This window comes from Salvelinus fontinalis, chromosome 14 (assembly GCF_029448725.1).
Source record: "Salvelinus fontinalis isolate EN_2023a chromosome 14, ASM2944872v1, whole genome shotgun sequence".
Lineage (NCBI taxonomy): Eukaryota > Metazoa > Chordata > Actinopteri > Salmoniformes > Salmonidae > Salvelinus > Salvelinus fontinalis.
The window spans coordinates 47,125,221-47,139,320 of NC_074678.1; the positions used below are offsets into that span (position 1 = coordinate 47,125,221).

At 39.9% G+C, this 14,100-nt stretch overlaps 1 protein-coding gene across 1 annotated transcript; it reads right to left on the reverse strand.

The window, feature by feature from the left end:
• Positions 1–687: 687 nt before the first annotated feature.
• Positions 688–7,196, reverse strand: LOC129811017 (T-cell acute lymphocytic leukemia protein 1 homolog). Its single transcript, XM_055862113.1, has 4 exons — positions 7,090–7,196; positions 4,909–5,554; positions 4,192–4,289; positions 688–2,480 (listed from the first exon to the last, which is right to left on the reverse strand). The coding sequence occupies exons 2-4, from the start codon at positions 5,415–5,417 to the stop codon at positions 2,026–2,028; spliced, it is 1,062 nt and encodes a 353-aa protein (XP_055718088.1). The 5' UTR covers positions 5,418–5,554; positions 7,090–7,196; the 3' UTR covers positions 688–2,025.
• Positions 7,197–14,100: the final 6,904 nt, after the last annotated feature.

Genomic DNA, 14,100 nt, shown 5'->3' on the forward strand with positions numbered 1-14,100 from the left:
GCTGTGATCCTTATCAGTCATCAGCTCCAACTCTCCGCTCATCATAGAGTTGTAATCATGACATAGTGTTCCCTGGTGCCCCCTCAAATACCTTCTAGCTCAGACTGGCCACTCTATCTCTAGCACTATCTCAATCTAATAAGTGGATAATAACGATAGTGTTCAATTCATATGGTGGGAACATGGAGACTACATTGGACCCATTGCATCTCATCTAAGAGGCATCGCTCCAGATTGATTGTGGGGTCTGTCTGTGGATCGATTATTCAATTATGATGGTCATAATTAGGGATGGGAATTTGAAAAGCTGGGAACTGCCCTAAAAAATGTGTTGTAATTCTCAAGGCATTTTTTATGGACAGTTACAGGGGTTGGGGTCAATTTCTAAAATGCCCCCTAAATTCCCTTAATTAAACGTCATCGTCATTCTATTTGATTCAACTTTGAAATAAATAAAACAAATCGAATTATTGGGCTTGGATTGTACCTGCCATGGCAATATCAACATGTCTTTGATTACAAACTACTGCATATACAGCCAGTCAACCTTTAAAAAACTGGAAGCATCTACTGGTGATGGGAGATGTACACTGTACTGTATTACTGTCGTTTTCATAGACCCACATCTTTAATTGACGATTAAGAAATATTACATAGAAATTTGAATACACGATGAGCGTAACAGTATACTTTTCCCCTCATTTTTATTTTGTGGTATATAAAATTCTGAGATATAACATTGAATATATTTATAGATGTCTCCGTAATCACCTTACAGCAAAAGAATATCCCTTTTGTTGTTTAATACATCAAAGACTTAAAGGTACCATTTCTGGTTACTCAATAGTCTGCTGAAATAGCAGACGTACATAATGTCAAATACAGTGGTAAAACACTTGACTAATGCTATCAATTAAAGAGAAATTTAAGAAGTGAATGTGAAAAAATGATCAACTCAATGTACCATGGTCACAATGAAAGAAGCAGTACAAAAATGGCAAGTTTCATTGTTCAATACAAATGTACAGGTCTGTTTTTATGTACATTTGTACCTCTTACATTGCAAGATACAGAGATAATATATTGTTATTTTGTTCTATTATTGGACAGGAATCATGCCCTCGTGTGTGTGTGTCTCTCTCTCTCTTTCTGTGTCTCTGTGTGGTGCGCGATCGTGTGTCTGTGTCATGTGCATGTCATACTAATATGCCATCCATATTATTCCATACAAAAATGGCAACAATTTGACCTCAAATTTTGTATGGTAAATATTGTAACCATGTGGTTTATGTGAATATCACATTAACAAGTACACTTTAAAACATTTTGTTCTTCTCCCAACATTAACATTGACAGCAACACAGAGATCTCCCACTTTTTTAAAACTATTTAGTTTTTTACCGATTATCGGTTATTATCAGTTATCTCACTGCAAAACTGTGTGTTTGGGAATAAACTGTGTTATCCAACAACTTATGACGTGGTGTTCAAGAAAAATGTTTCTGGAATTCAGGTCGAAATACTATTATTTGATAACTCCAAATTTGAGTTACTAAAAGAACACAAATCACTTAAATTTAGTACAGTCCATAGTACTTAAGAACAAAATTCTCATTGTCGTTTAAAGAGTCAAGCAGTGTACCTAAACAAACTTTGATCTCAGGCTAGAAAAGGTACCATTCTGAGATTCATGCCGTTTTTGGAAATTCCCTTAATTGTTTTTCGATATTATGATCTGAGTTACATTTTAGGTCTGTCATGACTTCCAATCCATCACCTGCTTACAACAGCAGTTGGGAGAAAGCCTTTATGTTCCACTAGAGAACATACCCACCTCTGGAAAGGCCAACGACAAACAGGGCCATTGAGTGAAACAGGAATTAGAGAAAGATCAAATTTGTACACAGCATGAAATGTATCGCCATCGGAACCATCCTATTGATGCCCATTCACTTCTGGTTGGTAGAAAATTGCCAAGCTCCTCCTCACATTCTCTTTTCTTCTCCCCATAAAGAAAACGTAGAGTCATCTCTGGTTTTGTTCGTCCATGTGGAGTCCAGAGTGATGATGGAGGCCTCTGGAGGTGGGCATTCGAGACCCTATAGACAAATCCTGGTCATCGGTGTAGCTGTCGGGACTACCGTCCAGAAGACTCCCGCAACTGGAGTTGCTGGGCGACAGCATTCCCTGGAGGGGCTCTTCCCGGAACAGGCTCTCCTCTCGGGCCTCGTGGGCCCGCGCCCCCACAATGCCACCGCTGTCGCCGGCCTCCAACACACCTTCCTGGTCGTCCAGGAGCTTGGCCAGGAAGTTTATGTACTTCATGGCCAGTCGGAGGATCTCGTTCTTGGAGAGCTTCTTGTCGGGCGGGTGAGTGGGGATGAGCTGGCGAAGCTCGGCGAAGGCACCATTCACATTCTGCTGGCGCCAGCGCTCACGACTGTTGGTGAATATCCGCCTCACAATTTTGGGCTGCGAGCCTGAGAGGGAGAGGAGGAGAGGCTGTTACATAGGTATTCTGATCATGTCTGATTTATACACTGTATGCATACACCAGCAGTATGTAGGAATCAGATGTGTTAGAGTTGACCTGGAACAAAAGCCTGCACTGCGGCCTTCCAGGACCTGACAGTGGCATACCGCAGTTTCGCGTGGCCCCTGAAAAGCCTGAGCAATGACTTGTTATGACTTGTTTATCTGCTCTTTGGGGAAGGGAGGGACCTACAGGGGGCTCCCAATCCCCCACAGCCACCAAATCAAATGTTAGTGTTTCTCTGTGTAAACCACACAATATAAATCTGACTTCAGTCTTTTTTTCAGGAAATTATTCAACAATAGTGAGTCTTGAAGGAATGCCTTAACAACTCTACAAGTGGCCAGATAGCTGTCCTACTGATGCAGCTTTTCTCTTTAAAATGGCTCATGTCCAAAACTCCCTTCTCTCCTCTAACCCAGGATAGGTTGATGCTATATACACCAGTCCATATTTCCAGAAATAGTGAAAAACCAAAGTGTGATATGTATATACACTACCGTTCAAAAGGTCACTTATAAATGTCCTTGTTTTGAAAGAAAAACACATTTTTAATCCATTAAAATAACAGCAACTTGATCAGAAATGCAGTGTAGACATTGTTAATGTTGTAAATGACTATTGTAGCTGGAAACGGCAGATTTTTTCATGGAATATCTACATAGGCGTACAGAGGCCCATTATCAGCAACCATCACTCCTGTGTTCCAATGGCAAGTTGTGTTAGCTAATCCAAGGCGACTCCGGGATGCTGGCCTTCTAGGCAGAGTTCCTCTGTCCAGTGTCTTTGTTCTTTTGCTCATCTTTTTATTGGCCAGTCTGAGAGATGGCTTTTTCTTTGCAACTCTGCCTAGAAGACCAGCATCCCGGAGTCGCCTCTTCACTGTTGACGTGGAGACTGGTGTTTTGTAGATACTATTTAATGAAGCTGCCAGTTGAGGACTTGTGAGGCGTCTGTCTCTCAAACTAGACACTCTAATGTACTTGTCCTCTTTCTCAGTTGTGCACCGGGGCCTCCCACTCCTCTTTCTATTCTGGTTAGCGACAGTTTGCGCTGTTCTGTGAAGGGAGTAGTACACAGCGTTGTACAAGATCTTCAGTTTATTGGCAATTTCTAGCATGGAATAGCCTTCATTTCTCAGAACAAGAATAGACTGACGAGTTTCAGAAGAAAGTTCTTTGTTTCTGGCCATTTTGAGCCTGTAATCGAACCCACAAATGCTGATGCTCCAGATAGACAACTAAAGAAGGCCAGTTTTATTGCTTCTTTAATCAGTGCAACAGTTTTCAGCTGTGCTAACATAATTGCAAAAGAGTTTTCTAATCATCAATTATCCTTTTAAAATTATAAACTTGGATTAGCTAACACAACGTGCCATTGGAACACAGGAGTGATGGTTGCTGATAATGGGCCTCTGTACACCCATGTAGATACTCCATTAAAAATCTGCCGTTTCCAGCTACAATAGTCATTTACAACATTAACAATGTCTACACTGTATTTCTGATCAATGTTCTGTTATTTTAACGGACAAAAGTGTTTTTCTTTCAAAAACAAGGACATTTCTAAGTGACCCCAAACTTTTGAATGGTTGTGTGTCTATATATATATTTTTGTTTTGTTTTTAAGTATAACAAATAAATATGATATGATCTTACCATTACCATCGTTGATTTCAATCTCATAAGGTGCAGGTCGACGTTTTATCCGATGGCTGGGATACATGCCATACTGTTCCATCTCGCCACCGTAGCCACTGCAGGAAGATCGTGGGAATTAGTCAAATTACAAATTCCCTCTACAAATATATAAGCTTATATCCACTGGCCACAGATGTCAGTTAAACATCTAGGTTTGACTTATATTTGGTTTAGTTGTCAACTAACGTGAAATCAACAAAACATGTCGCCATGTCACTGGATTTAGTTTAAAAGTTGGGCGAAAAAGATTACATTTTGCAAATTCAATGAGTTGTCCCACGTTGATTCAACACGATTTTGGGTTGAAATGGTGTGGAAACAATGATGATTCAACTAGTTTTTATCAGTGAGTATCAGGTTATAAGTCGACTATTTTATTCTGGTGATTTTATTGAATTAAATGATGACAGTTAGGCCTAATGTAGACCAAATTAAAGACTTGATGTAATACTAATAGGCCTAATAATAATAATAATAATAATAATAATAATAATAATATGATAATGAAAACAAACTCTGAAAATTGAAATAGCGATGCACATTTCAGTCCTAAAAGTAGAATAGGCTACACCAATCAAAATATGACAGATAAACAGTGCCCGCATGGCATAAACTTGTCCATGAAAAATCACATTATTATGACATATATATTTTCAAATGAATAGCTTGCCTTACCTGTTCATAGTAGCGAGCGGTTGAGCAAAGTTACTGTACAGCATCGCTCGTGCAGGGAGAGAGTACCCAGGTTGGCTCAACTGCACCATTCGAGTTTCGCTCAAAAACGGGTCCCGGGAAGGCAGTGTCAGTGGAATAGGAGGTCTGCACAGCTCGGTGGTCTGTACCCTGTGATTGCCGTCTGCCGTCATGTCCTTAGCTTTTATGTCCACGAGCCCTCCTCTTCTGGCCAATTCGATAACAGGCACTTCCTTTTTTTGCTCGCTGTGGTACGCCGTTTCCTTGGTAACTGCATTAAAGAGAATAGTCCGGTTGCAGTGCTCCCCCGGGACACGATCCCTCTCAGCTGAGTTCGCCGACGCCGCTTCCTGTGTCTCACCACCAGCTTCGCCCCCCTCCCCACTTACACGACCTGCTATGGAAGTAGTCAGGCTGTCGTGGTGTGGAGACTTGCATTCCTTGCCCATAGGACTGAGCTGCCCAACTTCTGGTTTCAGTTTTTCCATCATTTCCGCGGTTATTCGATAGATTAGACCGTGCGTAAATATGTCTTAAATTGTAAAAGTGCATTTGCGTAATGCCAACGACGGATGACTGCGCATCGAAACGATCTCTTTCATCCGCCGATATTAATCCTTGATGTCACCTGCAAAAAAAAGAAGCTTTTATGCTTTTTATGTATGAATCTAACATTTTCGAACGAATAAAATACCAAAACTGCAGACTGCGCGCGACACTGGAATGACCCAGAGCTCTAAAATGGTAGGCCTACAGTCAATCCCGCGCGCGGCAAGTCATCAACTAACTCAGCAGGCAGACCTGTGTATTCTGCACGGTGCTCTCTCTGCACCTATGAGGGTTGGTGCATATACTGTCAATGTTTCTAACTACGAACGCACTGTTGAGTTACTGCTTCCCTTGTCAATACGGCTTTTAATCCAATTAACTGTTTGGACTGCACTCTTGCGGTCCGTCACATGGAAAAATCATATCCCTTCATGGCTAATACTTTAGAGGATATTATCAGAGCCAATGCCTTGCTTTGTGATGTTTATTTTTATTTTTAACAATTGTTGGCCTATTTGTTTGCCTCTTTGTTAAAAAACATAGGCTAATTTCCTTGGTTCTAAATTCACGATTTCCCAACATTATTGCTTCTGTCCAACGAACGTCGTGCAGTTAAACGGAAGCGTTATCTCTGCGTGGAAATCAATACAATTGATTGCCTTTCACTGTATCATTATCGTTATATAACATACTCATATTAATATAAGTGGAATGATAACCTCTGTCACTCGAGGGCCTGTTTTTCCAATTGATTTCATAATTCTTCGTTCATCGATTTGTCTTTTTCATTTGGTTTTTATTTTATTATTTCTGTTCTTAGCCTACTTTGTTGCGTGTTCATGATTGAGTTTCAAAATAATCCGTTCCTTGCACCTCAGTAAAATTATTACGTCATGTGAAAAAGGAACTGGTGTCGTTTTTTTCACCACCACTGTGGGAATAGTTTTTGGGCTATAGCTTGTAGGGCAAGTAAAATGAAATGGAATAGAGTGCGTTTCGCGTAGTTTATTTATGAGCCTTTGAAAGCTTGAACCTTAATTGAGCCACAGTCCACAGAATGTTATGCATCGCCAACCTTTTCATTCTATAAAATGTGTAGGTACGCTAGGCCATCACACATTTTTACAAAAACATTATGGTGGCTACATCATTTTCTGTTTCACAATAGCCTATGAAGATATAATAACCTAATGCATCACTAACTTATATTTCAAATAGCTTTGTTGTTCATTGTTGCAAAATAAAATGATCACCCATAAATTAATCTTAGCCTATCAGCTAGCATTCCCTGAGTGTGTAGGCTAGTCTGTTTGATTTAAATGAAAGCGTCGATAGACGGAGGACATTTTATCAAAACGAAATAATTTATGAATATATCGAATCTTTGTACATGTTTCGTGTTAAATCACATTTTATTGGTAGATAAAACGAATCCTAATTCGATAGGCTAACTAATGTATTTCACTTCACCGAGAAAACAAATGTCAACGCGAAATAGGAACGACCAATGATAAACAATGTTCCAACTATCTATTCGCATTACCAATAACATATCCATAAATCGACAACAACATATGTGACTTGATAAGGCCTATTTGGGTGTGTTGTCCTTACCATAGCCGGAGTGTTGTTGATAGAGTAGCCTATGCGTGGAGCCATTTTGTCGAGGGTAATCCATGTCTGATGTTTTAGATTCACTGAAGTGCTGCGTGGAAGCTGGAAGTGAGGTCTATATAATTCCACATCACGTCCAGTGCGCCACTTAGTATGGGGAGCGAGCGGAACACAGGCGCAATGTGGTGAGGAGAGATAAGGACACGCAGTTGCGGCCACTCCATATTCGATAAGCCCCTAAAACCATTATTTATTAAATTATTCATTATTATTTGGCTTTTTATCTTGGGCAAGCGCGAGGAAAAACTATTGCCTTATATTGTGAATTGATATGCACTGACATAGGCCTATAGCGGGAGATTTTAAGGGATAAAAATCCATGTTTATTACAGCAGGTGCATGCCTTGTAAAATGCTCCAAGTCTTAGTTCAAGAGCAATGGAGCGTATTTAAATCATATCAGTTGGGATGTTGACTTGAGAAAAATACCATTAGGCATGTGTATTTGTTTTGACTAATATTTTAACCTTTTATGAAGGAGAATTAATAAACCGCGAATTCACAAGTGTTTGATGAATGCATTTGAATTAATGAATGCGACATGTAAAATGAATACCATTGGGCTACTGAATGTATTTCCGATAGTTTTATATTGTGCAACAATGATAATTAAGTAGTGTAATACTTTGTAATTTGGGTCAAGCTCATATCATTTGACAACACTCGGAACACAATTATCTCCCCGTTTTTTGGGCCAGTCAGATAGGTTTGCATGCAAAACCAAACAACAGTGGACTCCAAAATCAATTGAAGCAGCACAGTCTACCGGGTATAGTCTACATCACGTTTATGACTATCATCATTAGCCTGATTAGCTGCATGGCTATACAGTGAAAGTCCTATAGCCTAAATTAAATAAACATCGACCCACATAAGAGGAAAATAGGTACATCGGATAAATGATCAGAATCCTTTAATCCTCCACTTGCTTTGTTATTTTTGCAGTAGATTGTATCGATCGCGTAGGGATGCCTTGAGACTTGGCAGAATTTGGTGTAAAGCTCAAAGGACCACCTTGCAGACAGAGATAAGACGGCCTGCAGGTTCATCCGTCAAAGCGGGAGAGACACCCAATATTCTCAGAGATGCAACGTTTGGTGCTATTTTAGGTCTACATGTGTCATTTAGGCCTACCAGTTTCGATCCCATCTTTCAAAGTAGGGGATGGAGGGTAAATGATGGGGTTCTCAAAGACATGCCACAATTAAATCAATAATCGTTTATCAGTAGACCTCTTGTGAACAAAACACACCTCTAAATGGCTAAATATATCCTATATGTGTGAGACCGTTTGGAAGATATTTTTTTTCTAGCAGATAGGCTAATTAGCCTATGTCAGATATTCATAAGCTTACTGACATTTAGGCCTGATGGTGGAAAAAAATAACTGCTGAAATTATTTCCTTTTGTCATGAATTCTTTATCAACGCAGCTCCCTCTGTCACGACCATAGATAGATTTGGTCATTGCTCACGACCAACATCCTGTCAGTGAAGACCAGCGACGACCATTGAGATCCAGAGGAGGCTTCGTCATAAACCCTCGAAGTTCCAGAATGGAAGGAAAATGGCAGCCATATTGGTCAGGGAGAAATCCAACCCAGTCTAATTGGAATGAATGTCAGAAGAGGCCTAATCCTGATTTTACTTATGCAGGAAAATAAAGCAAAGACATGATGTATCAAAAATTGTATAATATAGTTATTGTCAACCTAAAATATTGTCATATAATCATAAATACAGTTTACATGATTTATATATGTTACTGTTATAAATAGCTTCTAAATATATGTAAACAGACCATACATTTCATATTTTTTATTGGAAAGCTGAGAATGCTATTATATGATAAAATACCAGTAGCCTACTTGTTGCATTTACAACTTGTCAAAGTCCTATCATCTACTAATTCCAGCCAGTGTATGCATGTGTATTGACTGCATTGTTTGAATGGAATGTTGTCAGTTCATTTGAAAAATCTATGGAATCATTCCTCTAAAACTGGCTAGCTAACCAACATACAGTGCAGATACATTCTTCAAATTCATTTTTACACAAGATATTTTACACAATATCTTATCACAGCACTGGCAAACCATGGTTTACCAACTCTCTGACCAAGATGGATGACCTTTATTCCATCATAAGAAGGCTCATCGCTATTCTAGTATTCTAATTCCTAATTCTATGGGGGCCACCTCCAGGCTAGGTTTTGAAACTTTTTCATATTTCTATCTGTAATACACTAAAGACATGCATGTAAAATGCATTTTTTGTGAATATATAAAAAAAAAAATCTAGAATAAAACATTTACAACATATCAACAATTCCCTCTGGGCAAGTCTGGAGAATATATATAAGGATAACCACATGAAATGAGTTGAATGTAGATGCTTCTTAAGTAGAGAAATTAGTTGGCGTGTGGGAAGAGTCTGACTTTCGAGAAATGGCATTTAAAGACAAGTGCACTTTATTTAGACTGCCAAATGCCTATTTAGACCCAAATCCCCATCCTTTCAAAGTAAGTTACTAAATCGTCCAGTTTATAACACTCTATGAAATGGGCTATTCAATTATATGGAATTGAATGTAGAGAGCTGCATGTCATCTTCAAACTGGACAACTGCAGCAGGCAATCTTTATAAACATTGCACTTCCTCATTTTATGAGGTGGTGTTGACTGTGAGGGCCTGTGACACGGTGATACAATAGACAGCCAAGTGGTGAAGTGCATTTTGTTATAAAGAAAAGAAGCTTTCTGATAATGCATTTCACAACCAAAATGACATCCAGTACTGGGTATTTTTTAATACAACTTTTTACAAGACTCACAACCGTTGTTGATGAAGCCATTTGTGTCATCAGGGCAGTAACTTGAGTAAAGCTAATTCCACAGACACAATAATTCCACAGACACAATACAGAATACACTTGTATGAGCTTTGAACTAACTTGCAAATTCGACTTGTAGGCTAACGTTAGCTAGCCTGCCTCGCTAGCATTATCCAATGATAATTAAGCAGTAAGGCCCAGGGGGGTGTGGTATATGTAAAATATACCACGACGCAAAGCGGAGTGCTGGATATAGCCTTTAGCCGTGGTATATTGGCCATATAACACAAACCCCAGAGGTGCCTTGTTGCTATTATAAACTGGTTACCAACGTAATTAGAGCAATAATTATAAATGTTTTGTCATACCTGTTGTGTACGATCTGATATACCACACCTGTCAGCCAAACAGCATTCAGGGCTCAAACCACCCAGTTTATAATATTACATATTATTTCTACATAGAGCGTGTGTGCGCCTAAGTTGGAAAAGGCACACACAAAGAAATGTAGGAGCACAATAAAAAATATTTGAGGTATTATTAATTTTTCTAGGCGCACTGGTGTTCCTAAATTAAAATCCCAGGTCGCACTGCAAAATATTTATGCGCATGTAAGAGTAAATAGTTGCACTGTAGAGCCCTGCAGCAATATCTAGACAATACACAATAAACGTGTATAAGCTACAACCTAACTAAGTTATAATGACCTAGCTATGCTAACATTAGCTTAAAAGTTATCTAGCCTGCCTCACTAGCTAATGTTAGCTAGCCTGCATCGCTTTATCAAAAGATAGCTAGCTACCTATATTATCTAACGTTGTTAGTTAAGTTATACCAGAGAGGTTGCTAGGTAAATTAGAGCTACGTAAATGATAGTGTGGGATGATACACTTCATGGTTTTTTTTCGGTAATTTTTGGTTGCGATTGCCTTTCATGTTTTTACCTGTGGATATCTTTTTGAGGCAGAATAGTGATTGTTGTTGAGATATTCCAGTATCTCTGGTTATACTCACCACCACCAGTCATTGCACACTGACCTAGCGTTACAGGTGCAGACTTGGGGGCCGACAAACTCCAACCACCTAGCTATTCAGCATACTTGGGTCCGTCAGCAGGGCATGCAAACCATATAACTTTGGCTGTGGAGGCTTTTCAGTCTGTCATCCTTTGAACATGTTGGGTGTGATGAGCCCCATTCAATGAACTGAAGTGGGTGGAGGGCCGATTTGTACATGGAGCTTGGAAAAGGGGGGCATGATTTGATTAAATAATTGTAATCCAAACCCAACATTATTTTACTCAATGTGACACACTGTTATTCCAAACTCTCTTTTAGACAAGACTTACTTTATGACCAAAATTATCCTATTTACACTTTGTAGTCAATTTTTAACTAGAATTATTGTTTCTGACTCATATGCGTGCAACTTAGTGTTTCGGGGCCCCCCTGAGTGGCACAGCAGTCTAAGGCACTGGATCACAGTGCTAGAGGTGTTACAACAGACATGGGCTTCATTCCCAGACTGTGCCACAACCGGTCGTGACTGGGAGTCCCATAGGATGGCGCACAATTGGCCCAGCGTCGCCGGGTTAGGGGAGTGTTTGGCCGAGGGGGCTTTACTTGGCTCATCGTGATCTAGCGACTCCTTATGGCAGGCCGGGTGCCTGCGAGCTGACCCCGGTTGCCAGTTGAACAATGTTTCCTCCAACACATTTGTGCGGCTGGCTTCCCGGGTTAGGCTGGTGGGTGTTAAGGAGCGCGGTTAGGCGGGTCATGTTTCGGAGGACGCATGACTTCACCTTCACCTCTCCCGAGCCCATTGGGGAGTTGCAGCGATGAGACAAGATCGCAATTGGATATCAGGAAAAAGGGGGTAAGAAAATCTCTCTCTCTCTCTCTCTCTCTCTCTCTCTCTCTCTCTTGGCAAAACATGCATAGGCCTATGACATTTGAAAACATACTGTGTTACTAGAAATACCTGTCATTAAATGTATTTCTTTACTAGTAATGAACAGCAACTTTATTATAATTTTTGGCCATCAAATTGTCATTGCATATTGTAACAAAGAGAGTATATGCACTGTCAAAGCCCCAAGCTGTGATCTTGTCAACCAATCACAACAGGTTAAGGAAAGTTCCAGAGAGAGCCAGAGTGCATCACCCCTTGACTCCCGGGTTTCTGATTAGCAGTTCAGACTCCTCCATTGAGGATTGTATTGAGCTTGTTGTCAATATTAAGTTTTTTTGTCACATTATTTTTCCTCAACTACTACGGCTCTGCTGCCATGATAGCACACTGATTCAAACAGGAGGTTGGGGAGCATTTTAATTGGGGAGGATGGGCCTGTGGTAATGACTGGCGCGGAATCAGTGGAATGGTATCAAACACAGTTTGTGTTTGATGCCCTTCCATTAGTGCCCTTCCAGACATTATTATGAGCCATCCTCCCCTCAGCAGCCTCCACTGGATTCAAATAATCTGATTGAATCGAGCCCTAGAACTTCCAGATTGTTTTTTTCCCCCTCTGTTTGCATGGATGTTGTTATATGTTTGGGTGCTGTCATTCACTAAGAATTGGTCAGTTGCCATACCCACTCATTACCTTGGGCCCCAAGGGGAAAATGGGACCCAATGGTCTCTGCTTGGCACTGCGATAGACTAGCTTCCTGTCCAGGGGGTGTACTTGTACATCAAGCTGCCTGCCTTACGCTACAGAAACAGGAGATCTGCCCCTATGAGACATTCCAGCTCGTACAAGGCAAGGCTACTTACTACAAGGCTACTGAACTAGCTCACTTGATTCACCTATTCAAGGGCTTGATGATTAATTGTCAAGTTGAATTAGGTGTGCTAGCTGTGAAATAGTTAAAATACATGGACGGTTTAAAACCCCCTGACCTAGGCAACATGGCTGTGAATTCTTATGTTATGTTTTAACATCCTCTGCTGGTAATTTGCTGTCATCACAAGAACATATCTATTCTGCTTTCACATAGGATTGGTGTATATTTTTCTTAAAAAAATGTTTTGGCACAAACAGGCCTATTTTTAACACATTATTGCCAGCGCCTGTTATTTATACCTCCTATGTGATGAGTGGTAGTAACGGTGTGCGGATGTGGTTGGGCGTCTATTTGAATAAACCCATTGAACATACACCATCAAAAATAAATCCATTATTAATTCATTTTAGGGAGGAACTAAGAAACAAAAGACTAATACAATATGTTCAAAACAATAGAATGCCATATTTTGAGTTGAATTATGTTACTTCCAAGTGAATTAAATCGTTAATTATTTTGTTCTTTAAACAGAAACACCTACCCCGATCACAGTCAGCACACATATTTTGTAGTAAGAATATAATGGAATATAACAGAGTAAACTACAATATTTTCCCCACACAATTTGTGTCACGGGAAAGTGTGAAACCGCTGTGGTAAAAAAAGTGATATTTTGAAACGGAGCCCAAGCCCTTGCTTTTTTAAAACCCCGTTTCATCTCTTTCCTACCCTCACTTCACTTTGTTAGGGAGCAGGCGGTAGGGTCATACATTGAGAGTATCTTCATCATGATACCCATACATAATAATAGCAATCCTATTTTTAAAATCATGCGAGTCTCTTGTTCATATTTCATAACCTCCTCGTGCTTTTGGAGTTGCCTATACGCGACCAAGCAAAAATATTTGGCCTACGCTTGATTTGGGCTTCATTATTGCATGTTAAATGTTTCTGGTCTTAGAGCAACCTGGTCTTAGAGCATTTCGTATTATTATGCATGTAAATCTGAGATGAGCAATTTAGTATGACATGTTACATTTGGTATGGTTACACAAGACAGATGGTGATTTAACCCTTTAATCTAACTACTGAACTCAACCCTAACACCTAGCCTAGATTTCACTAGGAAAGTCAGTTAAGAACAAATTCTTATTTACAATGACGGCCTACCCCGGCCAATAATGCTGACCCAGGTTCAGTTCCCCCTGCCCCCCAATGTAATATTATTCATTATGATCTAAAAGGGAAAACTGGTCCTGGATCAGCACTCCTCTACTATATGAATATGTGCCCTGATATACAGTATATACCGAGCCGGTCTCCCATCCAAATAG